The following is a 27,862-nucleotide window of genomic DNA, read 5'->3' on the forward strand; positions in this document are numbered from 1 at the left end:
CCGCAACCCAGGCATGTGCCCTGATTGTGAATCAAACCAGGGCCTCTTGGTGCATGGGTTGATGCTCAACCATTGAGCCACACTGGCTAGGCTGTTTATTTATCTGTAAATTAATCTTTTTTTTCCTCTAACAGTCAACATACAGTATTATATTAGTGTCAGGCGTATAACAGTGATTAGACATTTATGTAACTTATAAAGTGATCCCCTTGATAAACCTAGTACCCCTCTGACACGACACACAATTATTATAATATTATGAACTATATTCCCTATGCTATACTTTATATCCCTGTGACAGACCATAATTAAATAACACTTTCTTTGATTCTGAAAGAGGAGGTGATCCAATATTATAGCAACATTTATTATGGTTCTTTGACCACTCAGAAGTTTATGTCCTTATTTTACCTGGATTCAATAATTTCACATAAAATCACATATCATTTCATGGGGTAGAAAAGCACCTTTCAGGCATATAGAATAGTCTGAACCATAAATCTATTTATTGGCGTCAATTGTACGCTCTCACCACATAGTCACAGTAGGAATAGATGTTTATACATGAGCATATTTTACATCAGCTACTGTAGTTATGGCTCTCCCACAGGAGTAGAAGTATATAGTTGACGAGTAACCCTCCATGGAAGCAATATTAAATGATCACCAGCTGTATTATAAGCCTTAGGTCTTATTTTCTTATTTCCTGTAGGAGGTTTAACAGGAATCGCTGTAGCTAATTCGTCCTTAGACATTGTCCTTCGTGATACATACTACGAATCCTCCTACCATTTACCATTATAGGAGGACTTGTCCACTGCTTTCCATTATTTTCAGGCTATACACTCAGCTCAACCTGAGCAAGATTTCATTTTACAATGATATTTGTGGGCATTAATATCGCTCTCTTGCCACAAGATTTACTTGGCCTTTCAGGAATACCACAATATTACTCTGGCCATCCAACTGCATATGCAACAAGAAACACCATCTCATCCTAGATTCGTTCATTTCATTAACAGCAGTAATACTAACAATGTTTATAAATTGAGAAGTATTTGCATCTAAACAAGAAACATCTATAGAATTAACAAATTAGTAATGTCAAATGATTGCATGGATGTCCCCAACCATATCATGCATTTAAAGAACCTACTTATTTAAACTTAAAATAAGAAAAGAAGGCACTGAACTGTCTGCAAGTGATTTCAAGCCAACCTCACAAGGACTACATCTTTCTCCATAAGATAATAAAAATTAACATAACTTTTTCAAAGTTAAAGTATTATAGTTTCACACCTTTTATATCTCTACTAGAGGCCCGGTGCATGAATTCACGCACCAGTGGGGTCCCTTGGCCTGGCCTGTGGGATCAGGCTGAAACCGGCTCTCCGACATCCCCCAAGGGGTCCCAGATTGCGAGAGGGTGCAGGCCAGGCCGAGGGAACCCACCAGTGCACGATCGGGGCCGGAGAGAAGCGCGGGAGGTTGGCCAGCCAGGGAGGGACCGTGGGAGGGCTCCAGGGCATGACCGGCCCATCTCACTCAGTCCTGATTGGACAGATCCCAGGAACAAGCTAACCTACCAGTTGGAGCGTCTGCCCCTGGTGGTCAGTGCACATCATAGCAAGTGATTGAGTGGCCTTAGCATATCATTAGCATATTATGCTTTGATTGGCTGAATGGATGACCGGATGACCAGACACTTAGCATATTAGGCTTTTTTATTATATACTAGAGGCCAATCACAAAATTCGTGCAAGAGTAGGCCTTTCCCCGGCTGCTGGCACTGGCTTCCCTCTGGCACCTGGGACCCGGGCTTCCCTCACAGCTCTGGCTTCATCCAGAAGGATGTCCGGAAGGTCGTCCGGCCTAATTAGCATATTAAGCTTTTATTATTATAGATGATGGCATATCCATTCCAACTAGGATTCCAAGCAACATTACTTATTATAGAAAAAAAATTTATGTTTCATAATTATACACAAACTAGTGACCCAGTGCATGGATTCGTGCACATTGAAAGGAAATTAATTAGAAGTTGGCTGGTGGGATGGGACTGGGTGAGATGGGCCGGACATGCCCTGGAGCCAACCTCCTGCAGTCCCTCCCCAGCATCTGCGGAGTGAGCGGGGCCCCTCCGGCAGGTGGGGTCCCTCAGCCTGGCCTGCAGGGATCAGGCTGAAACCAGCTCTCCGACATCCCCCGAGAGGTCCCAGGATACAAGAGGGCGCTCTGCAAAATTGCTGTTGTACAGGATGTGGAAGGAAAACGCAAGCATGCAGTAAATCAGATTCAGGGCCAACAGTGCCCCAGCAACAACATAACCCACGGCCAAAGGTGGAATCACATGGCCCCACAAGGAATCGGGCTCCCTCCTCTCTGGTTTTGGGGTGCTTCACCTAAGAACCACTGTTGCCAAGTCACTACAGCTCAGCAGCTCCTGCGTTGAGCATCTGCCCCCTGGTGGTCAGTGCGTGTCATAGTGACCAGTCCGATGGTCAGACACTTAGCATATTAACCTTTTATATATATAATTGTTTTTCCTGACTAGTTCTTTAGTCCTTTACATCAATTCATTAATTTCATTAATATTGACAACTAAGCTCACACAAATACAACAGATACACAAGTAGAAACAGTTTGAATTATTCTGCCCATTATTGAATTTTAATTGCTCTAGCATTACAAATTCTTGATACAATAGATTAAATTAATAATCTTTCCTAACTGTATAAACCTATAGTCACTGTTATACACAGACTATGAAGATCTATATAATTCCTACAATAGGTCAATAGCCAGAACTATGACTAGTAGAAGTTGATAATGAAGTAGTCCTACCAATAGAAGTAACAACCTGAATACTAAATCTGTCCAAATGTGGTCTACACTCATGAGCTATTCCCTCCTTAGGCCTAAAGACAAATGCCATTCCAGGATATAAACAGCCCTAACATGATCAGGCTTATACTATGGACAATACTCAGAAATTTGTGGGTCAAGTCATATCTTTATGCCTATTGTCTTCAATTTGGTTCTATTAAAATATTTCAAAGAATGATCTGCTTCTGTAATATAAAAGCAATAAAAAACTAAATAGCCTTAATCTTTCAAGTTTAAGACAGCTTCAACCTCTTAATGATATGCCACAACTAGATACATCAACATGCTTACGTTATATCAATAATTATAGTACTATTCATTATATTTCAATTAAAATTTTCAAAACATTCTTATCCTTCGGCTCCAGAACTAAACAATTAAAACATCAAAACATTATACTCCTTAGGAAACAAAATGAACAAAAATGTATTTGCTTCTTTCACTATCCCAACAGTAATAGGATTACCTGTTGTTAATCTATTTCCAAGCAATTTTTTTCCCACACATAACAAAGAACCGCTTAATTTTTTATTCAGCAATGATTAATTTACTTTACTTCAAACCAAACAGTAGCCACTCACAATTATGAAGGACAGACCTGATCTCTAAAACTCATACCACCAGTCCTTCACCACATTCACTTACACCTACTACACAGATCTCAATAAATTTAACAACGGACACTCCCCTAAGAGCTGGAGCAGTAATTGCTGGGTTCTGCCATAAACCAAAAGCATCTTTAGCCCATTTTCCACCCCAAGAAACACCCACCCACTTATTCTATATCAGTAATTATTGAAGCCATCAGCCTACTTACTCATCCAACAGCCTTAGCTGTACGACGAACTTCCAACATTCCAGCTGGCCACCTACTATTTCATTGGAGGAGCAACCTTTGCCTTAATAGGCATTAGCCCTGCAAAGGCTTTTTCATGTTCATTTTTTGATCTTACTATGCTTGAACTCGCACTAGCCTTCATTCAAGCTTACACATCTACACTACCAGCAAGTCTTTCCCTACATAATACTGGCCCACCAGGCGCATGCATGTCACGTACAGGGGCCCCTCATTTCATTGCGCTTCACTTTCTTGCACTTCAGAGATGTTGACTTTTTTACAAATTGCAGGTAAGACCCTCCCTGTCAGCAAAAGGATTACGACTTTGCTTTATTGCAGTATTCACGTTATTGCCAGGTCTGGAACCGAACGTGTGATAACTCTGCATCGGCCTACAGTAAATCCCAGTCCAGCCACTTACAGGACCCCTACACTTACTGGAACCCTCACTTTGAAGGGTCCTGGCGCTTTCCCCTCCGTGGCAGAGTTGCTGTGAAGAAAGTTGAGCTTTCTGCCGCCAACCCCATTTCAAAGGACTTAACCCCTTTCCAGACTCCCCACCCCCTTGTCCCATGGACCTCCATTTCCCCTCTTCCTTGGGAACAGGTGGACTCATTCCTCCCTCAGGAGCTTGTCCCCGGAGCTGGGGCTAACAGGGGTTCCCTCACTCCTTCTTGCTTACCTTGGGCTGCCTCCTCTGTTGTCTTCCCACTTCTGGCTCATCCTGAAACATACCTTCAGCGCCGGAGAAGACCTCTGGACAGTTTCCATTTTATACTGGCTTTTCGGGGGCCAGCTGGGTGGCCCTGCCCGCACACAGTTTCTCTGGGCCTGTTTCCTCATGCGCAATAGAAAGAGCAGGCCAGGTGGGGTCCACAGACCAGGCCCGATGGGGTCCACAGACCAGGCCAGGTGGGGTCCAGAGAGCAGGCCAGATGAGGTCCACAGAGCAGGCCCGGTGGGGTCCAGGGACCAGGCTAGGTGGGGTCCACAGAGCAGGTCAGGTGGATTCCACAGAGGAGGTCAGGTGGGGTCCACAGAGCAGGACTGATGGGGTCCAGGGACCCGGCCAGGTGGATTCCACAGAGCAGGCCCGGTGGGGTCCACAAAGCAGATCAGGTGGGGTCCAGGGACCAGGCTAGGTGGGGTCCACAGAGCAGGTCAGGTGGATTCCACAGAGGAGGCCAGGTGGGGTCCACAGAGCAGGCCAGGTGGGGTCCACAGAGCAGGCCAGATGGGATCCACAGAGCAGGCCAGGTGGGGTCCACAGAGCAGGACTGATGGGGTCCAGGGACCCGGCCAGGTGGGGTCCACAGAGCAGGCCAGGTGGGGTCCAGAGAGCAGGCCAGATGGGATCCACAGAGCAGGCCAGGTGGGGTCCACAGAGCAGGCCAGGTGGGGTCCACAGAGCAGGACTGATGGGGTCCAGGGACCCGGCCAGGTGGGGTCCACAGAGCAGGCTGTGCTCGGAAGTCCAGCCCAAGCTTTGTTTCACACACTGGGCTTTCCTGGCACGGCTGAGCTTGAGGAAAGGGTTTTAGGCTGAAAAAAGACTTTCTACACCTGGGCCCTGCCCTTCCTACTCCAGCCCTGGGCGAGTGGGGCCCGGGGTTCCTTCGGAGGCTCTGCTCTTCTGTGCGAGGCCAGCACGCCCGTGCCCTGGTCCTTCCCTCACACGAGTTCAAGTCCTCGGCCCGCAACACGGAGGCCCACGCGTGGGTTCGCCTGGCTCAGCTCCAGGCCTCCTGGCCCCTGAGCGCTCCTCCTGCACCAGGAGGCTCCTCTCTCCCGTGGCCTCCGGGTGGGCAGACAGGGAAAGCACTTTCACTCCGTGTTGCAGGTGAGGAAGCCGAGGCATAAGAAGAAACAAGTAGCCTGGCTCCGCTTGGGGCCAGGACGAGGTTTGGGCCTTCTGGGTCCCCGTCCAAGTTCCTTTTATTGGCCCCGAGGAGAACCCAGGCTCACGCGTGTAGCTGATGCTCCCCAGCTGCTTCCGCTAAAGGGCTTTCACGTGGGAAACGAAAGCGTCTCCTAAAAGGAAAATGCCAGAAAGATCAAAGCAGGTTAAGGGGAGCTGAGGAGAGCAGGCCCCTCCTTTCATACGCAGACCCTTCCGCAGGCCAGGGCCGGGAAGGGTAGCCCCATCCTGTCATGGCAGTGTGTGCTGCTAAGCCCCACCTCCCCTACACTTGGAAACCCCCCAGATCGGGCCTGGGGGTTGTGAGGCCCGTTATTAGGTCCCTCCCAGCAAGGGGAGGCCGCCGCTTTCCCCGGCTCCTGTGGGCCTGGCTTGGCCGGCCCGTGCAGACATGCTCCCCGTGATCAGCCAAGTCGCTCAGATGTGGCCTCAGCAACTTCCTCCTCGAGGTCTGTGGGTAGAGCCCGCGTCCACCTGGCCCCGGGAGCCAGCTGTAGGGGCCCAGGCCTCCCCTCCGAGGAAGCAGCCCGGGCGGGCGTCAGGCTGCTCGCTTTCCCATCCAGCAGAGCTGGCCGCGGGTCGCAGGAAGGATGGATGGGAAGAGAGCGCTTGCCCTGCCTGAGGGGCATGGGCCGCAGCTGCTGCGGGGGCGGGGAGGCATGTGGGGAGCCCGCTCACTTCGATGTGGCCGGTGCGGCTACTTCTCCCCACAGCACACCGCGGGCCCATGCTCCGAGGGCCGGTATTTTCAGGCCTTTCCTCTTCCTTCCCTCACAAACCCCACCTCTCTGAAGATACACTAGGGCAGGGGTGGGCAACCTTTCTGTGAGTGCGTGCCAAAACCAGCAAAATCTCTGACTCAAAATTCTTCTGGGCGCCAACCCTAATTTTTTGAGAACATGTTACGCCTCCTTGATATCTCTTAAGGTGTAGTATGTGAAGAACCTTGAAGAAATAATAAAATTCATTCGAGCGACAAAAACACAGTATATGATGATGAAAAATACATTTATTTTGTAATGTATACATGTACATGATAGTCCGACAGAAAACTTTATGACTCCGTTTGGTATTATCAGTGGGACTTTTGCTGTTGCATCACTGATGACAGAGATTTTACATCGGGTTTATATTTCGTGACCTTCAGAGATATGCACGAGCTACTACTTTCATCCGTCAGGCTACTCCTATTACAAGACTTAACAAAATTCATCACTGAGAACAAAGATTCACAAGCGTATGTGGATGAAACCAAAACACTGGTGGGATCTAAGAAGGCAGGGTGAGTTAAGGCAGAGGCATAGAAATTGCTGTTCCCCTCCCTCATCAATCCATGTCTATGGTCTTTAAGATAACTTGTTATGTAAAATTATTTATTTATCTAAGATGCACCTACACTGAATTTATCTGAAAAATAAAAAAGTCGATATTAAGAAAAAAATTGTAAATGGAAGATTATAAGAGAGGGTTTTGCTTGCCAGCGAAAGTTACTGGCATGCCATGTTTGGCACATGTGCCAGGGGTTGCCCACCCCTGCACTAGGGTCTCTCCTCTAGTCGTGGTTCACTGACCTGGCCAGCCTGCTCATTCTATGGGTTTTAGCCCCTGCACTGCTGTCTCCACTGCGATTACAAATAGTGATGTCCTACTCAGAGGACTTGGATGTAATATTCATCAGCCTCCCTTGGAATAGTTCAGAGTTAAACATATCACTTAATAGCCAGCTACTGTATCTCTAAGAATTTACCTGATGGGAAACCACCTCATATACACATATATTCTCTTTGAATGTGGCTGTATCTCTATTTAATCCATTATGATTTGTGTTGTAAACGGGTACCTTTCTTTGGTATCTTTCAATTCTTGGATGTTGAGAGAAATGGGTCTAATTACAAACACTATAGAGATTTGAGGGTAGACTTTTCTTTTGAGTAATAAAGATTGGGTGGAAATAAAACTCATTGCAACTCTGGAGTTGGTGATGGGAAGTCAAGTTTACCAATAAACTGTGAAGTTGTATAATTATTTTCAAGATGCCTTTTTCTATCTTTCAGTCCTCTTGGCTGGAGTCATAAACAGCACAGTTGGCTAGCCAGGAATATCAGAAATATGAGCCGATTATATTGTCCCATCTCCCAACTAGTGAGACAGCAGCGTCTGATAGACATACACCCAACCTATCAGCAGAGAAAGTTCTTCGCTGAAGTCGCTATGTTTTCTACTGGTCAAGCCTCCTAGCTGAGCCAGCAGAAGCGGATCAGGAGCACCCTGCCCCCAGCCCCCAGAGGCCATGGGCACGTGTGGACACAGTCCACCAGCGTCCAGACAGTGGTGGCACTGACTGCCTGGGAGGCTGCGGGGGCTCCCTGGGCACAATCCCTCTGGCTTAGAATCTAAACCACACAAGAAGGAAGTGAAGAAAGCGGGTGAAAGTCGACTGGTGCAAGCGAAGGGTCCAGTTGGGAGTCAAGGATCGTCGCAGCAGGAATGGTTAGATGAGCGAGATGGAAGGAGATGCTCCAATTCCTGCTCTTGCAGGAGGAGCCGTTTCAGGTCACGGCTGGTCCAGGTTGAGCTGAGGGAGGGGCCAGCTGAGGTGGACGGCGGGGAAGGACTTGCAGAGGAGAAGGCCGGGTGTCGGCTCGGTCATCCCTGTGAGGTTGAAGGCATCCAAGATTAAGGCAGGGTTTGAAATAGAAGAGACTTGAGCCCCAGGTGCCAAAACCCGAGCTGGGAGCTGGGAGCTGGGAGCTGGGAGATCTGGGAAATCACTGATGATAGCGACAGGAAGGGCAGAGGGTGACACGGTGGCTTAAACAGCAAAGGGTGGGACAGAAGTGGTCTCAAAGGGCTGGTGAGTAACTATGCTGATGACCAGTGCCCTGAGTGAAGAATGCCAGGTGATCTGAAAATAACGGGGGCGAGGGGGGCCAGGGCTTGTTTAGCTTAGGAGGTGTCTCTGGGAAAATGACATTTAATTGGAGAATTAAAGAGTGAATGGGCGTTTGTTAGCTTGCCCTTGAATGACTCTAAGCTGACATTGGAAAAAGAGCCATCGCTCCCTCCACGTGCAGTGAAAAGGGTGCCTCGCCAGGCTCTCGGGACCGGGGAGAGCTTGGTGCGTCGGTGCAGCCCGGCCGCAGCCCGGCCAGGTCAGGCCCAGCCGCCCGCCCTCCGCGTGCCTGCAGCACGGGCCACAGCAGTGCTTACCTCTTGGGCTTGTTATGAAACGCAAGCGAGTGAGACGTGTACATCACGAGAAGCACACGGGAGGTTTTATGGAGGGCTTACCTGCTGCCATTATTTAGGATAAACTATTTCTCCGGGAACTGCATCCGGGCACAAATCTCAGCAAGACTTTCCGTATTCATGTAATCCTTTCCATAACCCTGTGAGGTAGGTTAGCGAGAAAAAGCCCAAAAGGAGTTTTCTTTTTCTTCTTTCTCAACCAGCCCTGCCCCGAGCCCGGCTTCACCTGCATTCCGCGGCTGCGACAAGGCGCCTTTTGTTAAAATCTGGGGCAAACAGGAGGTGGCTCCCTGCCAAACCGCCTCTCATCTATCAGCCTCTCGGCTCTCAGGTGTGCAGGCTCTTGTTGCTTCACTTTTTAGGCCAGCGGCCGCTGTGAGAGCAGCCGAGTGTGTGACCATGAGGAGGTGACCAATGCCACCCGGTGGGGCTGCACCCCGCCCACCAGACCCCAGCCAGGCGCGGAGGGCCCACAGGTGTCTGGGTCGGGCCATTTTGAGAGCCTTCTCCGCGTGTCTTAGGTTACCACATCTGACCCTAAAACAGGTGAGTTACCTGTATGGATAATGTCAGAATGTTCTTACCCCGCCCCGCACACTGCCCGCAAGCTGCCGGAACGAGGCAGGAAATGCCGCCAACCTTTGGTTTCTTTTTCTTTCTTTTTCCCACTTACTTTTATAATTATTTCACCTTGCCGTATTTCGGAAGCGCTGTAAGCTGACTTGAATCCTTTTTGGAATCGTGTCAACCAGGAAGTACGGGGCCAGAACCCAAGGGGAAGTGACGGGGTAAAGGCAGGCAGGTAAAACCAGAATAGGTAAGGCAGGTGGAGCCCTGAACCCCGGCTGCTGACTGGCCTCACATACCTCTCCAGACACCGGCAACAGCCAGGCGCCTCGAAGTTTTGGTGGCTACAGGCGGGGGAGGAGCAGGAGAAGGAAGGTAACACAGGGTAACCACTGGGACAGCAAGTTTTTGCGATCATGTGATCCACACCTTTGAGGACGCCTAGGAACACCTGGGAAACGCGCTGCAGGGAGAAGCCAGGTGAGCTGGCAGTGGCTCCAGTCATGGCCAATTGAGCACCAGGAGTCAACACGCCTCGTTCTGTTCTCGCTGAGAATCCCGAGTTCCCTCTTCTTGACTTTCTCCGTGGACTCATCAGGTCCACCTTCCTGAAGGGGAGGAGCCACAGATGGAAGATGAGGTGAGCAGCCAGGGGCCGAAGAGAAACACATTAATCAGTGCCCACCACGTGCCAGGAATGTACCAAGACATCCTTCGAGGTGGGTCTGCACAGTCCCATGTTCCAGAGGAGCACAATGAGGCACAGAAAAGTCGTTTCCTTGGCCGAGGTCACACAGCTAGTGACAAAGCCAGGTTCTGAACTCAGGTCTGTCTCGTCCCCGTGTTACACGCTGTAGAGAAATAATTCATTCCTTGGGGCCCATTTAGTGGTAGGTGCTCGATGAATCTAACACAAGATGCCAGGAGGTCACTACATTTCTGTAAACTCTTACTACCAACATGGTCTCCTCGAGCCTGCTGCCCAGATGCTGGTGCCACTGTAGAAGTGGTAACTCCCTTGGCCACGCGGAGGCCTCTACCAATGAGACCATGTGAGCTCCAGGCAAACCCTCACTCTCTCTGAAACAACTCCTTGCATCTCCTACCCCTGGCTCCAGCCAGCTGCACTCAAGCTATTTACAAACCTTGCAAAAACAACTGCACCATCCCAGGCAATAAAATGACTGCAAAAGATTAGTCTTTGCACTGGGCGTCAGCTAAGGGGTCAAATCTACACCCTCAACTCAAGCCTGTCAAATCAATCTTACTCTGGACATGTGTCTCAGGCCCCTGGGTCTAAGTCCAACACAGGGTGGGGAGAAGGAACATGCCCCAGGAGCCCTGGCCGCCCCTCACCCCAGCACCCGTTGCAGGAGTAGGCAGCCAGATGGGGCCCAGCTAGGTTTGCGGGCATTACTGGCGGTCCTGGGAAGATTAGCGGAGACGCTAACCCAAGACTGAGCACTGGAGAGCAGATTGCTGTATACCAGCCCCTGTGCGGTCTCAGCAAATGTCCGGAATTGGAGGAGCGGAAAGCATGCTCTGGGTGCTGGGGTGAAGGGGGCAGGACCAGTGAGAGACCAAAAGAGAAACTAGAGGCTGGCAGACTTAATGACTGACTGTCTTTCTGTAATCTTGTGAATTCTGAAAAAATGGTGATAGGCATTTTACAAGCCCCAACACACCACTTGCCCAGAACTTCTTTTCCGGGTTGGCAGTGCCCTGGGAGTGCCACGGGGCCAGCGCTGAGGGAGGGAAGGAGCAGAGGAGCAGGAGGCCCTGCCCCGGCAGAAGCCCATCCCTCCCAGCGCTGCCCCTCTGCCCTGGAAACTCCTGAACCCCCGCATCGGTTGGCACCAGTCTGTCCTTGCTTTGGGCCTTCTTGGAGGCCTCAGAGGCAGGTGTAGCCACGTAGGCACACATCAGCTCTTCCAGAGGAGGGGCCAGCCTTCCTGATTTTGTAATAAACATCACTGACAGACCACGGCGAAGTATTCCTTCCAGAGTTCCTGAACTCCAGGCATGTATATTCAATCACCTACTCAACTTCACTCAGATGTCTAATGGACATCGCAGGGTTAACATGCCCCAAACTGAACTCTGAAACATCCCCCTCCAACTTGGCCTGCCCTCAGTCTTCCCTATCTTGGTCAATGCCAGAACCATCCTCCCATGTCCTCAGACCAAAAACCTTGGAGTAAAAACCCACATCCAGTCCGTGGAAAATCCTGTGGACTCTATCTTTGAGATATACCAGCACAGGGGAATCCAGTCATTTTTTATCACCTCCAAACACTAGCCACAGCCCTCTCTCTCCTGGGTTATTACAATAGATTCCTAAATGGTCTCCTCCCCTCTACCCTTCCTCCTCCTCAGGCTATTCTCACCCAGAAGCCACTGTAGTTTTTTGTTTTTGTTTTTTTTTAAAATGTCAGCTCATATCACACTCTGCTAATAACAAAACCAACCCCAAACCCTCCAAAGCTTCCCATCTCAAGTACAACAGCCCACGACAAAGCCCCATTCAGTCTGGTGCATGTGGCCACACACACACTTTCTCTCCCTGATCCCCTTTCCTACTCGCCTCCCTTTGCTCACCTGCCCCATGCACCTGGCCTCTTGTTCTTCTTTGAATACAACCTGTTCCTGCCCCAGGGCCTTTGCATTTGCTGTTTCCTCTCTGGCAGGGCTCTTTCCTTCTTCCCACCAATGTCATTGTATTTCTCTGTAATAGTTTTAAAATAGGTTCAAATTCATAGTTTTAAAATATATCAAATTCTTTGATACTCCCCTCTCCCCCTCAAGAGGTGGAGCCTAATCCCTTGCCTTAGTGACTCAGTTCCCGGGAATAGAATATAGTAGCAGTGGTGGCGTGAGGCTTCAGAGACTACGTCACAAGAGGCTCTGCCGTGTCCACCTCATTTGCTTTCTCTTGGTTCACTCACTCCAGGGGAAGCCGGCTGCCATGTCCTGAGGACATTCAGGCTGCTCTGTGGGCAGGTCCACATGGTGAGAAACTGAGGCCTCTACCCACAGCCAAGGAGTGAGCCACCTTGGAGCCAGCAGTTGGGTGTGTAGATGTGCCCTAGCCAACTGCTTGACTGAGAGACCCCGAGCCAGAACCACCCAGCTACTAGTGCATGCCCCAAACTGAACTCCGAAACCTCCTCCTCCAACTTGGCCTGCCCTCAGTCCTCCCTGTCTTGATTCATAGTCACAGATTCTGACCCTCAGGAACCGAGAGAATAAATCATAGTTGTTTTAAGCTTCTAAATTCGGTGGTTATTTGTTATGCAATAATGGTTTATCAATATGCTTGCTTCCTCATTCCCTTCAAGTTTGGCTGCAATGTCACCTTCTGGGAGCTGCCTTCCTTAACCACCCACCCTATTGCTGCTGAAATCTCCCAGCTGCCCTCTGGGCTTTCTAATACTTTGTGTAACTTACGTGTTTCTTTTATTGCCTTTCTCCTTCTTAAATGATAGGTTCCACGTGGGCAAAGGATTCTTTCTGTTTTGTTTATTGGCACATGGTCAGCACTCAAATACTTGCTGAGTGAATAAATGAATGCTTGCCTTGGTTTAACTCTCTGTCTTTACTTCCGGAATTCAAGGTTCACCCATTTTTAAAAGCGTGTGCTGAGGCTACTTTTCGAAGGATTTTGTCTGGGCTTATCTTTTGTTCACAACCACCCAGGCAGGAAAAGGCCTCTTGGTGTTAGGTAGTGACAGGGTCATGCCTTCTCTTTCCTAAGAATAGGTCTGCTCCCAAGACAAGCACCTCAAAGGCTGGTGGGTCTGTCTTTCCTACTTGACCCATGACTGGATTCCACAGAATTTAATTTAGTCAAGCGGGCTCCAAAAGACACAAGCACTCCAAGCCGCAGATACTCCAGGTGGAAGCTAATCTGATTGTCCTTGATGCCAGTACATTCAAGTCTGTCATGTGTGGCCAGCCCGCAGTCATGTGGCACCAGAGGGGCAGCTGTATCAACAGGTCCCTTGCAGGTCCGCACACAACTCCACTAGAAACTGAGTTTTAAATGAGGGAGAGGGGAAAAATAAGGAAGGAAGAGCTAGAAAGTCTCTGGTACCAGGAGTGGTTAGCAGGCCCGCGTGAGGGACAGGCCAGGGCTGCAGCTGCTGTGCAGTCACCGTGGCTGGTTGCCTGCTGGCTAGCCAGGTGTACTTTGAGGCCCTTCCCGAAGCGGGGATATCCTGACACTTTGACCAGAGTTATCTCCACCCTCCACGCAGATTGCTGCAATGTCCTTGGGCTACAGTATCTGTATTGTTACAATGATCGAAAAGTCACGTGATAAAAAGCCCTTTTTTGAGTTTGTGGCATTGTGTGTCCTCTGGGTGACAGGTGTACAATGGGTGACAGAGGAACCAATGAAGGCTCAGTCCACGGGGCTCACATTAACCAGCTGTGGACTAACTTTATGTCTTTAGGTCTCAGTTTTCTCGGATGAAAAATGGCTGTTTTAGTTCACCTGCTGCCTTCGGGCTCCAACCTTCTCTGAGGCCTGTAACGAGCCACAGGCTGCAGGTAAAGCGGGGAACACGGAACCTGGCAGGTGCACTGGGTCAGGAGGTTAGGATCCTTCACTAGTCATAGCCAACGTTCTTCCCTCAGGGCAGAGATCTGCAGAGGCCAGAGCACATAGCTGTGGGAAAGGCCCCCGTTGGCCCCTGAGGCAAGTGCCCCCAGCACATTGCAACGCTGTCACTTGTCCGGATGCCTCCCTGGGAAAGCCTCCTCTTACCACCCAGAGATCCAGGCCTCAGAGCCCAGCTAACAGCGTCCCTCTTTGCCTCCCTCTGACCCCTTCCTGGAGACTCTCCTCACCTCTGTAACATTCTTGACCCTCAGTGAGAACTACTGGGTACAACTTGCTATGTTAGGTCTGCTAGGTGTTTGTACTTTCAAAAGGTTAATGCAACTGGTGCGAACCTGTGACTGGGTGTCGGGCCAAGTGGACGGGGAGCTGGGGAGAAGCGGGGGCAGGATGGGGAAGTCCCCAAGGGCTCCTGGAGCCTGGGCTGAGCCCTTTACTCACCTTCCCCAGCGCCCTGACCTCTGGGGTGGAAACTGGCACCGCTGAATCCGAGTCACGTGGCACGGGGCAGGTTACAAATAGCATGGGGATTAGCAAACCCATCCTGAAACTTCTGGTTCAAGGGCAGGGAAAGTTACCAGTTTAATTCCAGCAGGTCATTAGCGATTGGGAACTGGGAAGGGGGCTCTGGGGCCCAGGCGGGCTGTGAGCACACCTGGGAGAGGAAGGGCACGGAGACCGCCAGGGGCCCGCTCCAGGCTGGGAGCGAGGACCTCACGTCTGACCGCCTCGGGCAGGAGGACCCCGGCCTCACCTTCTAATGGCGCGCGCGTCTCTGTGAGCTGGCACCTCCATAGTCTGTTCGTCGGGGAGGTCTCAGCGAGGACTTGCTCCCCTGACCCAAAGGCAAAGCTTGCCGAACGGCAGGACACTGGGCGGACCCTCCCCAAGCCGCGCGGTGGTGGAGGGCGCAGCGGCGGGAAGGCGGGGACCCCACGCGGCGCCCACGCGGGTGGGGGAAGACGCTTCCCTTTCTCACGCCTCCTCCCCGAACCCTGGAACCCAGCCCCGAAGGAAACGCGCTCCCTTCCCGCTGCGGGATCTCGGCTGGCGCAGCGCCGCTCGGCCTGCCAGGAGGAGACCCTCCACTCGCCGCCCCGACTCCCCGAGGGGTTTTTCTCGGATCCCTCGTGCCCACGGTCACGGGCGCGGGAGCGGCCAGGGCTGGCGGACCCTCGCTCTGCATTCCCAGGCTTGGGCGCCTTCCGCCCCGGAGGGAGCACCCGGTGGCAGCCAGCTCCCGCCAGTCCGCCCTGCCCTGCCCGCCGCCCGGCCGCCGCGCCTCCTGGCACCGCCTCCTCCAGTAAATACAGTGGCGGCCCGCCCTCCGCGCCTGGACCCGCAGGTGGGAGTGTGCGGTGCGGCTCCGCCGAGCGCCCACCCGAGGCAGAGCCGGGCTCCGAGCAGCGCCCCGGGGCAGGCAGCGCGCCCGCAGGACCAAGTCGCAGGTAAGCGGCTCCGGCCCGGCCGCGCCTCTCGCGCCCCAGGGTTTGCGCCGAGGCTGGGTGCGCAGAGCGGCGCCAGCGCCGAGGATCCCGCACTAACCTTTCCCGGGGAGACCTGCACTGAGGCTCCTTAAAATCCACGGAGCTTTTCCCGTAAAAGACACTGGCCTCTCCTGCCTGGATCCCCAAACACACCGGAGCGTTGGATGTAGTTAGGTGCTGCTGATCTGGAAATGTCCTTTGGAACGGACAGTGTGAGGGAGGCGAATTTGGCGGTGGGAAATTAGGGGTAGGCTGGTGTTTAGAAAAGGCTTAATTTTCTATTCGTCTATGTGTCCGGTCGAGGGTTCATGTGCGAGAGAGAATGGACAGACTGACTGGCCCACTACCCACACACTGTTCTGCATCAGGGATGAGCACCGATGCAGGCCCTTGATCCACTAGGCCCTGGGAAGAGGGTACAAGTCCACTTGGGGCTTCTGTTTTCTTCACTGGTGTTTGGGAATTTGCCTGTAGAGTCCCAGCGGTTCTCAACCTGTGGGTCGCGACCCCTCAGGGGGTCGAATGACCCTTTCACAGGGGTCGCCTAAGACCATCGGAAAACACATATATAATTACATATTGTTTTTGTGATTAATCACTATGCTTTAATTATGTTCAATTTGTAACAATGAAATTGGGGGTCACCACAACATGAGGAACTGTATTAAAGGGTCGCAGCATTAGGAAGGTTGAGAACCACTGCTATATGGCTGAAGCTTGTCACTCACTCCAAATTTGAAGGTGTCAGGAATACAGTGAATTCCTGATAGGACTTTGTTGCAGAGATGCACCCTCATCTCTGGGACCAGCAAAAGGGATTACATGATTCAGAAATTAAAAAAAAAAAATATGGCAATACTTTAAGTCTTTGTCTCAGCTTAACTGCATCGTCATAAATAGTTCTTCCAAGTCTAACAATGAAAACATAGATCGCCTTCTTCCTTCAGCTTCCTTTTGATTCTATCATGTTTTTCCTGGAAAATTACTTCCTCGTGGAAGACAGTCCGTTTGCTTTCTTTACCTGACCTGACCCCACTTGGTCGTGATTGTCAAGATGGCCTTGGCTTCAGAGCCGCGGGCTTGAGCTCCTCCGTGTGACCACGGATGCAGGTGGCACAGCTATCTGAAAAGGTTTTCTTCCCCTGAGCAGTGAGGACAGTCTTCACCCTCGGATTGCCCTTCCCAGCGCCCGGGCTTGAATATCCCGTTCCCTAGAGCAAACAAGATAACTGGATAGCAGTCAGCCTGCGTAAACCAGCCCACTCTTCAGCCACCGCTCCGGATACTCAATACGCTACCCTTGAAGCGCAGGGCTGGGGTGATCTTGGGGAAAGTGCTTTCCCACTTGACTCACTTGTACTCTTCTTTCCAAGTCAGGCTCTATTGCTGTTTAACTGGTGATTTTATCAGCTGCTTATTTTTAACAGCCTAAACCTCTTTGTGGAAGTGGGTGGCACCATGAAGGAGGGTGAGCGAGAGGCTGCCCGGCCACCTGTGAGACAGGGCTCCACCCCGGCCCCCGGCTGTGCCACGCTCCCTGGGTTCATCCCAGGCCCACGCAGCCAGGCCACCAGATTTCAGGCCCAGGAAGCCCCTGAGTGAGAACTCAAGCATCACATTTTGACAGAATTAACTTAATACCCACCAAACTCGCTGCGTTCCTGCACTGCCTTCCCAGTCCATTGACACTGCTGAACTTGGCTGTCCTGGAGATGCAGCCTTAGCATGAAGCACGGAATGGAAAGTTGCTGCGGGTCTAAAACAGGAAATGGAAAGTTAGTGACCGAACCAAAATTTACCGGCGTGGAAATGCTCAGAGCAGCTGTGATGAAATGTGGGATGTCTGTAAATCAACAATAATCCCTGTGGTTCTTCCCTCACTCACCATTGTTTGTTTGCCTGGGTGAGTGAGTTTGTAAGACTCAGAACAGGAAAAGCCACACCCAGTTACTTTTGCTATAAAGGGGTTTTAAAGAATTTTATTAAAATTAAAAAAAATTTAATTACAGTTGATATTCAATATTATATTAGTTTCAATGCACAGCATAGACATTTAAATAGCTTATGAAGTGAGCCCTGATAAGTCTAGTACCCCCCTTACATCATGCATGGTTATTATAATATTATTGACTATATTCCCTATGCTGTACATCCCCATAAGGAGTTTTTGCTTGTTTGTTTGTTTGTTTTTAAAAAAGATACTCTTAGGTGCATGGTAATTGCATTTCTTCTTCTTGAATATCTTCATAAAATTAAATATTCAGGAGTTTCTCAATGCCCGTCCTTCTGACTCATAAACCAACTCATTGTTCTACACCAGTGTAGCAGTGGGGTGAAGTTCTATTCCCCATGAGTTCATCTTGGTGTGACTTCTGAAATGGCCAGCAAAAGAACAGGGGGGGTGAGGGACACCTGTGCCCGCTTTAATTCGGTGTGTGGTTCTGTTTGCAGGGCTGTTGAAGCCACTGGAGGGAAGGTAACACTGCCCACCCCTCTCCGGGGAGGGGCCCCTTCTGGCCATGTCTCCTGCAGCAGCTGAACCAGATGGGGTCCAGCGAGACAGGCATGTCAGCATGCTCATCTTCTTCCTTTTCGTCTTTGGTGCCATCCTGCTGTTTGTGGGGGTCCTGCTCTCCATCTTTGGGTTCCAGGCATGCCAATACAAACCCCACCCAGACTGCAGCCTGGTGCTGAAGGTCGCTGGGCCCGCGTGTGCCGCAGTTGGGCTCGGGGCCGTGATCCTGGCCCGCTCCCGGGCACTCCTTCAGTTCCGGCAGGGGCGCCGTCGGGGCAACCGGGCGGACCCCGACCGGCCCTTCATCTGCGGAGAGAGCCGCCAGTTTGCCCAGTGCCTCATCTTTGGATTTCTGTTCTTGACCAGCGGCATGCTCATCAGCATATTGGGCATTTGGGTCCCTGGCTGTGGCTCAGACTGGGAGCAGGAACCACTGAATGAGACAGACACTGCCGACGAGGAGCCCCAGATCTGTGGATTCCTGTCCCTGCAGATCATGGGACCCTTGATTGTGCTCATGGGACTGTGTTTCTTCGTGGTCGCCCATGTTAAGAAGAGAAACAACTTGAACGAGGGCCAGAATGCCTCTGAAAGCGAAGAGAGACAGACCCAGAACACGGAGCCTGTGCAGGTCACTGTAGGTGCGTGGCTTCATTCCTGTGCGTGCTCACATCACAGTGGCTGTTCATCAAGGCTTCCCTGGGCCTGGCCTAGGACCTCTCTCTCTCTCTCTCTCTCTCTCTCTCTCTCTCTCTCTCTCTCACACACACACACACACACACACACACACACATACACACACACACACAGTGCTGCTGGTATGGTAGGCCCCATAGAAGTCCTTGTATACATCATTTGCCCCAGTAATTCCATATTATTTAGCAAATGCTTTGGGACATTAAGTGGTAACCTTGAGTAATGTCACAGAGCAAATTTAGAGGAAAGTGGAAAGGATCTCAAGGACAGCCTGCAAGTCCTCTCTCACCTTAGGGACCGGCCAGGCGGCCCTCCTCCCCCTGTTATTCTCACACTAAAACCTGTGGCACTTCGCATTGCTGGACACATGAGTTCGCATCCCGTTTATATATCCATAAAGTGAGCGTTTCTAAGATTCCTTGCAGCACTAACTCTCCAGGATTCTGGGTCTGTCCCAAGTCCACCGGTCTCCTATGTTTTGAGGGGCCTCCTGTTTTCTGCATTGTTCTTTATTTTCTGTAACTTCAGGATTAGGGCAAAGTTGGGAAGCAATGGCATAAATGAAGATGAGATGTGGCAACACCTGTCCCTCCTTTCCCCCATGGAATGCCTAGTAATTCCTTTTGGGTCCCTTGGGTGCTGCTGAATAGATGGATTACCATTTCCCAGAGTCACCTTCCCCCCCACCCCCCAAGAACAATGTCAGTAACTTTGGCCTCAGCTTCACACAACCAAGAAAAAACCCTATTGCTACTCGTTTTTGCAAATTACTGTACTGAGGTTTTTCCCCCCAGTCTCCTTTAGAAAGCTCTGAAGCCACATCCTTGACCTCTAAAAGGCTAGGCAAGGAGAATTGCAGAGCAGAAACCATGGAGTGAGAGGCTCCTTGTGTCCGGGGCTGTCTACAGAGCCAGCAGTGCTCCCAGCAGAGACTGGGCGGTCCCTGGGCTGCGGGCCCTGCAGGGCACCAGCCTCAGAGAGGAAGGGCAGATGGACTTACAGACAATCCTTGCATTGAGCCAGGGTTGATGCTCCCAGCTTATTTCATTGTGTATTTATATACTATGGTGACAACACAAATATTAGTTATCTATTAATAACAGCTAATACATATGTCAAGTTTACTCCTGTGCTAAACACACATCTTAATGTTCTTCAAGGGCCTATTGTGTGAAATTCCTTCACTTCCCCAAGGACCAACTGAGGCAGGTACTCTTAGTATCTCCATGTTAGAGATGAAGAAACGGAGACCCAGGGATGTTAAGTAATTTGCTCAAGGTGGCAAAGTAGCAAGCGGCAGAGCCAGGATCCAAACCCAGGCGGGTGGGCACTCATATACTATGGCCCTGGCATCGCACCTTCCCCAGGGCACGGGCTGGAGTTCTGTTTCTGCTGGTTTTGTCTTCACCTGGTGTTCTGGGTAGTTGTCACATGACAAAAGGGCTCACCCAATATAGACGGTCTCAGTCCTTTCGGGGAGCACAGTGGGGTCCATGTGAACACCCTCATGGGATGCTCAGTGTTCACTTAGTTGGGGGGACATTTTGAGGTGTGCCCTTTGGATTTGCTACTAGGAGAGTTTGGGGGCAGCCTCTGTCCTGGTGGCTGGAATGTGGGGGGCAGTGGGTAGCAAGGCTCTAACCCCTGGGCAGTTCTGTCCTGCTGTCGGCACTGCATAGTTTAAAATCTTAAAATCTTTTCTACTTAACCCTTTAAGTCCCATCAAGCCTGTGAAAATCGGGCACCCTAACTCCTTGTTTTTCTCTCCTTTATATTATGGCATGGGGTTTAGATTTTTAGAAATCAAGACTTTTAGTACAATTGATAAGACTCTGGACATTGTCTCTAATGGTCAGTTCTGCCTTATGAGGGAAACTGGGGTGATAAGAGGCAGTTCTTGGCTCAGTCCCAGAATTCAGCTGTTCCCCCTACACCCGCTGGTAGATAAACCAATGATGTCCTCTCTGTGAACATACTCAGTGCTGGACCTGGGCACGCAGCAGGTATGGGAGACAGCCCTCCCTGACGGGTATGATGCCAAGTCATGGAAGACACCAAGCCCTGCAGGGCCTAGTGACAGGGAAGCCCCGGGGGGTTGGGGGCGACTTTTTTCCTGTTGAGAGCAGATTATGAGTGTGGGAGGCTGGGAGCTGACTGGCAGATGGACAAGCCCAGAGATAACTGTTGACTTTGCACATTTCCTTGTTTGTGTTTGATGTTTGATAGGTGAGTGGCCTGCTTTAGAGGCTTATTCCCAAGTCCTATGTCCTACAATGTGTAATTAAAGCGAACACTTAACCTTACTTCCTCTGACCTACCCTGAAGAAATGAAAAGCCAAGCATTATGCTTTATCAATTTAGATTAGCAAGGTAAGCTCCAACAGCTAGGAGCGGCGGAGTTCACGCCCAAGGGGCAGAGTGGAGCCATTGGCCAGGACTGCCAGTTGGGAGTGTTTCTCCAGACATGCAAATAAGTGCCACATGCTGGCGGAGTGTGAAGAAAGCAGCTGTGAGGGCGGGCGTGGGACAGCTGAGAGGGTGTGCTCTTTGCCCAGCACTGTTTTAATGGCTGCCCCGAGGCAGGTTCAGTGATGGCCTACAATTGACAGATGTGGCAGCTGAGGCCTAGAGGGGTTCAGTAACTTGGTCAGGGCCATGCTGGGTTGGTAACTGGCAAATGGGACCTGGGAGCTCTAAAGAATCCTGTCCTTAGCTAGGCAAGCATCAGATCTGCTGCCCAGCACAAACCCGGCTCCTTCCACAGAGAGGAAGCAGTTTAGAGCTTGCATCTGGTCCCTCGGTTCTCCTCCCCAAAACACAGGTGCCTGGCTAGAAATGCTGCAAAGTTTGACTTTGTTTTGTGAAGCTTGGTGAAATATTGGCAGGTAAAGACTCTACAAGAGCATAAACCACAGCTAATAGATGGGACGTAGGGTAGCTAATCTGTTCAGAGGTGAAACTGCATTTGAGGAACAAGGCACTTGATCCAACACTAACTTTTGATGAATTAAAAATGTAAGTTAAGCCCAGCTGGTGTGGTTTAGTGGTTGAGTGTCGACCTATGAGCCAGGAGGTCACGGTTCGATTCCCAGTCAAGGCACATGCCTAGGTTTTGGGCTTGATTCCAGGTGGGGAGCGTGTAGGAGGCAGCCGATTGATGATTCTCTCTCATCATTGATGTTTCTCTCTCTCTCCCCCACTCCCTTCCTCTCTGAAATCAATAAAACAAAAAGAAAAGAAAACAAATTGTAAGTTAAAAACAAGAAAAACTTTAAAGCTGTACACATCCCAAGGGAGGCACACGGTTAGAAAATGCTTCACTGAGATGCTTTAGCTCAGACTTGCAATGAGAAAGGCCTAGTATTTTTTTAAAAATTGTGGTAAAACATATATAATATAAATTTTACCATGTTGACCGTTTTTAAGCGTATGGTGGCATTGAGTACATTTCACAATGTTGTACAACTGTCACCACTCTCAATTTCCAGAAGTTTCTCCTCATCCCAAACAGAAACTTGGCACCCATTAAACACTAACTCCATCTCCCCCTGCCCCCAGCCCCTGGCAACCTCTACCTTCTGTCTCTAAATTTGATCAAACCACTTTTTGATTCTGTAGTTGGCATAGGGGTTGTGACTATTTCTATAGATGAGCCAAGTCCGTACTCAGTTTATTCTGCGCTTGCTAATTTGTTTGCACTTATTGCTTATCCATCTTCAACAAAACATTGTGTGTCTCCTTAGGTGATGCCGTGATCATATTCCCGCCCCCTCCGCCTCCTTACTTTCCTGAGTCTTCAGCTTCTGCTGTGACCAGAAGTCCTGGAGCAGACAGTTTGCTTCCAAATGAAAGTCCGCCTTCATATTACAGCATTTTTAACTACGGGTAAGACTTTGCCTTTGAACTCCAGGAGAAGCAGCTTCATCGTTGCAGGCCTGTACCTCATGTTGGGCCAGATGAGCTGGAAGGCTGCAGTAGAGGAGGAGTAAACACCAGAGTGTATCTTTCCTTGCTGATGTTATGTCAGAATTATTGCCTAATGGTAACAGTACCTTTCAGGAAACTTTGGGCAGCACATAAGTTAACAATTATAAAAGTGGTTGTGCCTGGTTAATGTGGAGCCTTCTCCAGCCATCTTTCTGTGCTCCTAGCAGGGCGACCCTCACGATGTTTAACAACCCGTCCGCCAAACTGAGCCGGGCTCGGGAGGCCCCTGCTTGCTGCTTTAGATTGTAGGGAGGCGTGGGGGTCCCAGGGCACCTCCAGGAGGTACAGAGGGTGTTAGTAACTGGTGGACGTCCTTGAGTGACCGGCTAAAGTCACTGCACCCTGACCTGACCAAGCTGCATTTTCCCTTTAATATTAGGTTGTTTCCTGGGCCTCAGAGCCTCTCAGGTTAACTGAAGAGACAAAGAACATCCTCCATGTGCCACAAATTAAGAGGCGTGCACATGGGGATGAGCAGAAATCAAAGGGCTTTTCCTTTAGGCAGAGCAAAGCAGTTGAAGGTTTTGGAGTCAGAGCGATGGGCTCCGAGCTGTTGGTTAGCACAGTTCACAACGGGAAAGGCTGGCCGTGGCCAGACCGGTGGGCGCTGAGTCTCATGGACAGGCTGAGGTACCAGGAGCCAGACTGTGCGGTGAGTGGGGGGATGGGGGAGGATGGAGAAGACAGTGAGGAGGAGCAGATTGTCATGTAATGGGAGTGACAGGGACAGTGGATGTCCCTGGCAGAGGAGGAGGTGGGACTGAGCGCAGGGTAAGTGGGGGAAGATGGTGCACAGGCTTGTGGTAGAGGGGCAGGTAGACTGAGAGGCTAGGCCTGGACAGAGGAGTGGAACTGGAAGAGGTTGCTGAGGCAGGAGAGCAGTGGCTTAATGACCTGCTGAGGATCCAGGGGGCAGGCGTTACAGGAAGGAGTCCTGGGAAATGCCAGGCAGGAGCAGGGCTGGCAAAGGCTCTGGTACCTTCTGAATGGGTGACCAGGATGTAGGAGGTGAAATCTTCGCTGCCAGAAGGTTTTACAGGGCAGGGTGAGTGGGCGAGCAGATCGGTGACAGCTGACTTCTGAGACATGGAGACGTGCATTTTTGAAAGCAGTGGGAAGCAGGACACGAGAGTCGCTGAGAGCCAGCGGGGCTGGGTGCTGCCTGGGCTGGTCACTCACCTTCTGAAGCACTTGTTCTTGTGCCGCAGACGGGGCGGTGAGCTGGAGAGCTGACCAGAGACGAGTGTAGAAACTGCCCTGCTCAGATGAAGGGGCGGTTAGGGTCTGGACATTTGTAGAATTCTGTTAGTGACTTTTTCTACTCTTTTCTCCAGTGATGAACTTCTCCAAGCCCCAAAGTAAATGTCTATTAACTTAAAAAAAAACACACACAAAAAACGACTCCTGCTGCTGTGATGATTTCTGTGTGCCAGTCAGGCTTTTCTTGCATTACCCCGTATAATTCTCACAGTCTCAGGAGGTCTACAGTTATCCCCGTTTTGCATACGAGGACCCGAGGCGTAGCCATCACACAGCTAGAAAGCAGCAGACTGGAAATTCAGATGAGGTCTGCCTGGTGCTAACGCCCACTCCATTAATGACTATGCCTTCCTGCCTCCTTCACGTTTTTGGCCCAGTGATTTAATTTTCTGTTTGCTGCCCACCTTACGTTAGCTGCCTCAGAAGACACAGCAGCAGAGAACAGTAACTGTGTGTGTTCTCTTTGGGGGACGGCACCTGTACATTTGTGCTCCAGGTCTTTTCAATGACAAAGGAAATGACAACAGGAGTGAGACTGTCCTAATGTTACCATCAGCTCTAAGGAAAGTAAGGGGCAAGGAATGAAAACATATCTATATATATAAAAGGCTGATATGCAAAGTGTCCCTTTGGGAGTTCGACCAGGAGACTGGGAGTTTGATCACTTGCTATGAACTGTGCTGACCACCAGGGGGCGGCACAGAATGAAGGAAGGCCCCAGCCGGCGGCAGCCAGCAGCCAGGGAAGGGAGGCCCCAGCTGGCAGCTAGAAGGCCCTGATCAGCCTTGATCGCCAGACAGGCCTAGGGACCCTACCCATGCAGGAATTTCATGCACTGGGCCTCTAGTCTATAAATAATAGAATAGAATGTGAAAAAATGACTCCTTATGTCCTTGCACATTGAAAAGAACCTTCTCCTCCCTTTCATGTTCTCTCTCTCTTTTCAGCAGGACCCCAGCTCCTGAGGGCCAAGGCACAGCCCCTGAGAGAGAGCGTGTATCCATCTACACCATTTCGGGGACTCCTTCGTCCTCTGAGACCTCCCACACGCCACATCTCTCGTCTGAATTGCCTCCCAGATACGAAGAGAAAGAATCTGCTGCAGCCTCATCCTTGTCTCCCTCTTCTCAGCCTTCCCCACCATGAACTAGTGACTCTGGTTCAATTTTATAAAGAACCGATCACTATTTTATTTAATTTGTTTTTTAATAAAAAGTACAATAGCATTGCCTATGTTCTGATTTCCCTGGTGCAGCGTCAACAGCAGTGACAAACCTTCACATACATGATAGGGCCAGGGACGGAAAGTTAAAATGAGGCACATGTGACATTCTGAGCTAGGATGGGGTAAGGCACTTTGGGGGCTTCAGAGGTCATTGCAGGATGAGAAGAAGAGCAGATGTTCAATAATTAGTAATTTGCGCTGCCCTATCTATATATATAAAACCCTAATATGCAAAAAGACCGAATGGTGGAACAACCAAAAAAACGGTTGCTATGTTGTGCGCTGACCACCAGGGGGCACACGCAGAACATGGCAGGCGTTGGCAGCAGGCAGCAGAGTGCAGAACATGGAGGGCGTTGACCATGGCGGGATGCTGGAGCAGGTGAGTGGGAGTGCCAGACCAAGGCAGGGTGCTGGTTGCTGTCATCAGGGCGAGCCTCTAGTGGTTACTGAAAATTCTTTGCTCCTGCATGCCACGGTCCCACTCAGTGCTTGCACCTGCTGCTAGCGCTGGCCCCACTCAAACCTGCTGCCAGCTCCCGGCGCCAGTCCCGATCACTTGGCACCATCAGTGAGTGTGAGCAGTGGCTGCCGGCCATGATCGCCCCTGAGGGCTTCTCCACCTCCCCCTGCTCCTGAGGGGTGATCAGGGGAGCAGTGGCCTCTCACACCCACTGACGGCACCGTCCCCACTTGCACCCACTGCTGGCGCTAGCCCCAATCGCTCTGCACCATCAGCAGGTGTGAGTGGGGCCAGCGCCATCAGCACATGGGAGCAGCAGCGGTGGGAGGGGGGCTGCCGGCTGACGGGATCAGGGGCAGCAGCGGGAGGGGCCAGGCAGGGGCGTGGAGGATGGACCAAGACCCGCCCCTGGGCCCACCACAGCCTTGAGGCCCACAATTCCTTTCAAGGTGCATGATGCACTGGGCCCCTAGTAGGTAGATAAAATTATCTCTGATAATTTCTTATTATGGGCAAGGCCCCTAATTCAAGTTCGTGTAATCTAGGCAGTTAAAAAGAGAGAAGGGCAGAAGTTTCTCTTGAAGTGTTTTGATTGCCTTCAGCTCAAAATAATTTGCATACCACAGAGCACATCTTGGGGTGACTCACACAGGTTAAGCTGTTAGGGCGTCACACCCCGGGAGAGGCAAAGTGCCTCCAGCCGGCACAGACATGTAAGCAGGTTCTCTCACTTAGGCCTCTATTCCAAGTGCTTGGTGGGATCATTCCTATTAGATGAAGAAAAGGCTCAGAGAAGCTAGTTGACTCACCCAAGGTCACAATGCTTATAAATGGAGAGGTGGGGCTTGAACCCAGCTAGGTGGTTTCTGAAAGCCAGGCGCACGCGTCAGGACCCTGTGCAGTCAAAGGCCAACCAGAGTGGGTGTTAATGCTCAGCTCTGTCCATTCTGCCTCCAGTGTTAATTGCTTCTGGGGCCAAGAAACCAGATTGCTCTCCTAATTTCGTTGTTATTTCTTCTTCCTTATCTTTCCCTTTCTCTTCCTCTCCTTCCGCCTCCTCTTTCTATTCCTTTTTTTTCTTTCCCTCATTTAGAAAGACAGTAATCAGGGTAATAATTTACACTGGGCAGTTACCAGTATGCCGACATCCTGACGCCTCCTTACAGTGAAGTGACACTTTAAGAAAAACATTTCTCAGGATACTGTGGGAGCAAGAGTCCCTGGAGAGGTCGGGCAGGATGTGCCTTTCTGTATTATCACAGCCCGGTGCCAAGCTGTCTGGACCGACTTTTGTTCTCGTAAGGCTGCTGCTGAACACAAACTTTTGTATAGTTGGGTGCAATGATAAAAACATGTATTTAATTCTAGATTACATAAAGCTTAAGAAATAATCTCTAAGTATTAGTAGTTCTGCCTTGGAGAAACTGATTTAAATATATATATTGATTTCAGAGAGGAAGGGAGAGGGAGAGAGAGATAGAAACATCAATGATGAGAATCATCATCAATTGGCTGCCTCCTGCACGCCCCCTGCTGGGGATTGAGCCCAAAACTTGGGCATGTGCCCCTGCCTGGAATCAAACCCGGGAGCCTTCAGTCAGCAGGCCAACACTCCATCCACTGAGCCAAACCAGGTAGGGCGAGAAACTGATTTTTAAAATATGAAATCTGTAGTAACTTAGCATTTTGGGTAACAAAATTTGATGTAGCAAAAATGTGAACTTTTTATGCCTTTACACATGCCACATCCCCATTAAAATCAGTATTATCCAGCATGGAGGTGCCTGGAAGCAGAACTTCAGGGCCTTACTGCTCCAGTAGTTGAGCTGAAGTAATGACTGCTCTCATGGGAATCGCCGCCGCAATAAATCAGGCCAGCAGCCTGCCCCAGCAGTGCCCATCTAGTCCTAAATTGGACATTTATTGGATTGAACTGCTCTTAAAATTCTGCGCTTTTTTCCTGGAAGGTTAATTATTCACATTTTAAAATTAGAACAGAGCGTAGTTTATCGCCACTTCCTCCTGCTGTTATTTGTTTATAATGATTAAGCTGAGACTTCTAGGTAGGATTAGTTTTAAACATTTATGAGTTTTCGTATACAATCAGAAGCCCCTTTCATGGCTCTGAGCTGGGGTTTGACATGACGTAT

The 27,862-nt window shown here is 50.4% G+C and overlaps 1 protein-coding gene across 2 annotated transcripts; it reads left to right on the plus strand.

The window, feature by feature from the left end:
• The first annotated feature begins 14,612 nt into the window (after positions 1–14,612).
• Positions 14,613–25,250, plus strand: TMEM171 (transmembrane protein 171). Of its 2 annotated transcripts, none has more exons than XM_036310242.1 (4): positions 14,613–15,527; positions 18,018–18,722; positions 22,521–22,662; positions 24,975–25,250. In XM_036310242.1, the coding sequence occupies exons 2-4, from the start codon at positions 18,086–18,088 to the stop codon at positions 25,168–25,170; spliced, it is 975 nt and encodes a 324-aa protein (XP_036166135.1). In that variant the 5' UTR covers positions 14,613–15,527; positions 18,018–18,085; the 3' UTR covers positions 25,171–25,250. The 2 variants fall into 2 exon arrangements, with proteins under 2 accessions (XP_036166135.1, XP_036166134.1); XM_036310241.1 differs by having other exon boundaries at positions 14,615–15,527; positions 24,972–25,250.
• Positions 25,251–27,862: the final 2,612 nt, after the last annotated feature.

The sequence above is a fragment of the Myotis myotis genome, unplaced genomic scaffold, assembly GCF_014108235.1.
Source record: "Myotis myotis isolate mMyoMyo1 unplaced genomic scaffold, mMyoMyo1.p scaffold_m19_p_5, whole genome shotgun sequence".
Taxonomy (NCBI): Eukaryota; Metazoa; Chordata; class Mammalia; order Chiroptera; family Vespertilionidae; genus Myotis; species Myotis myotis.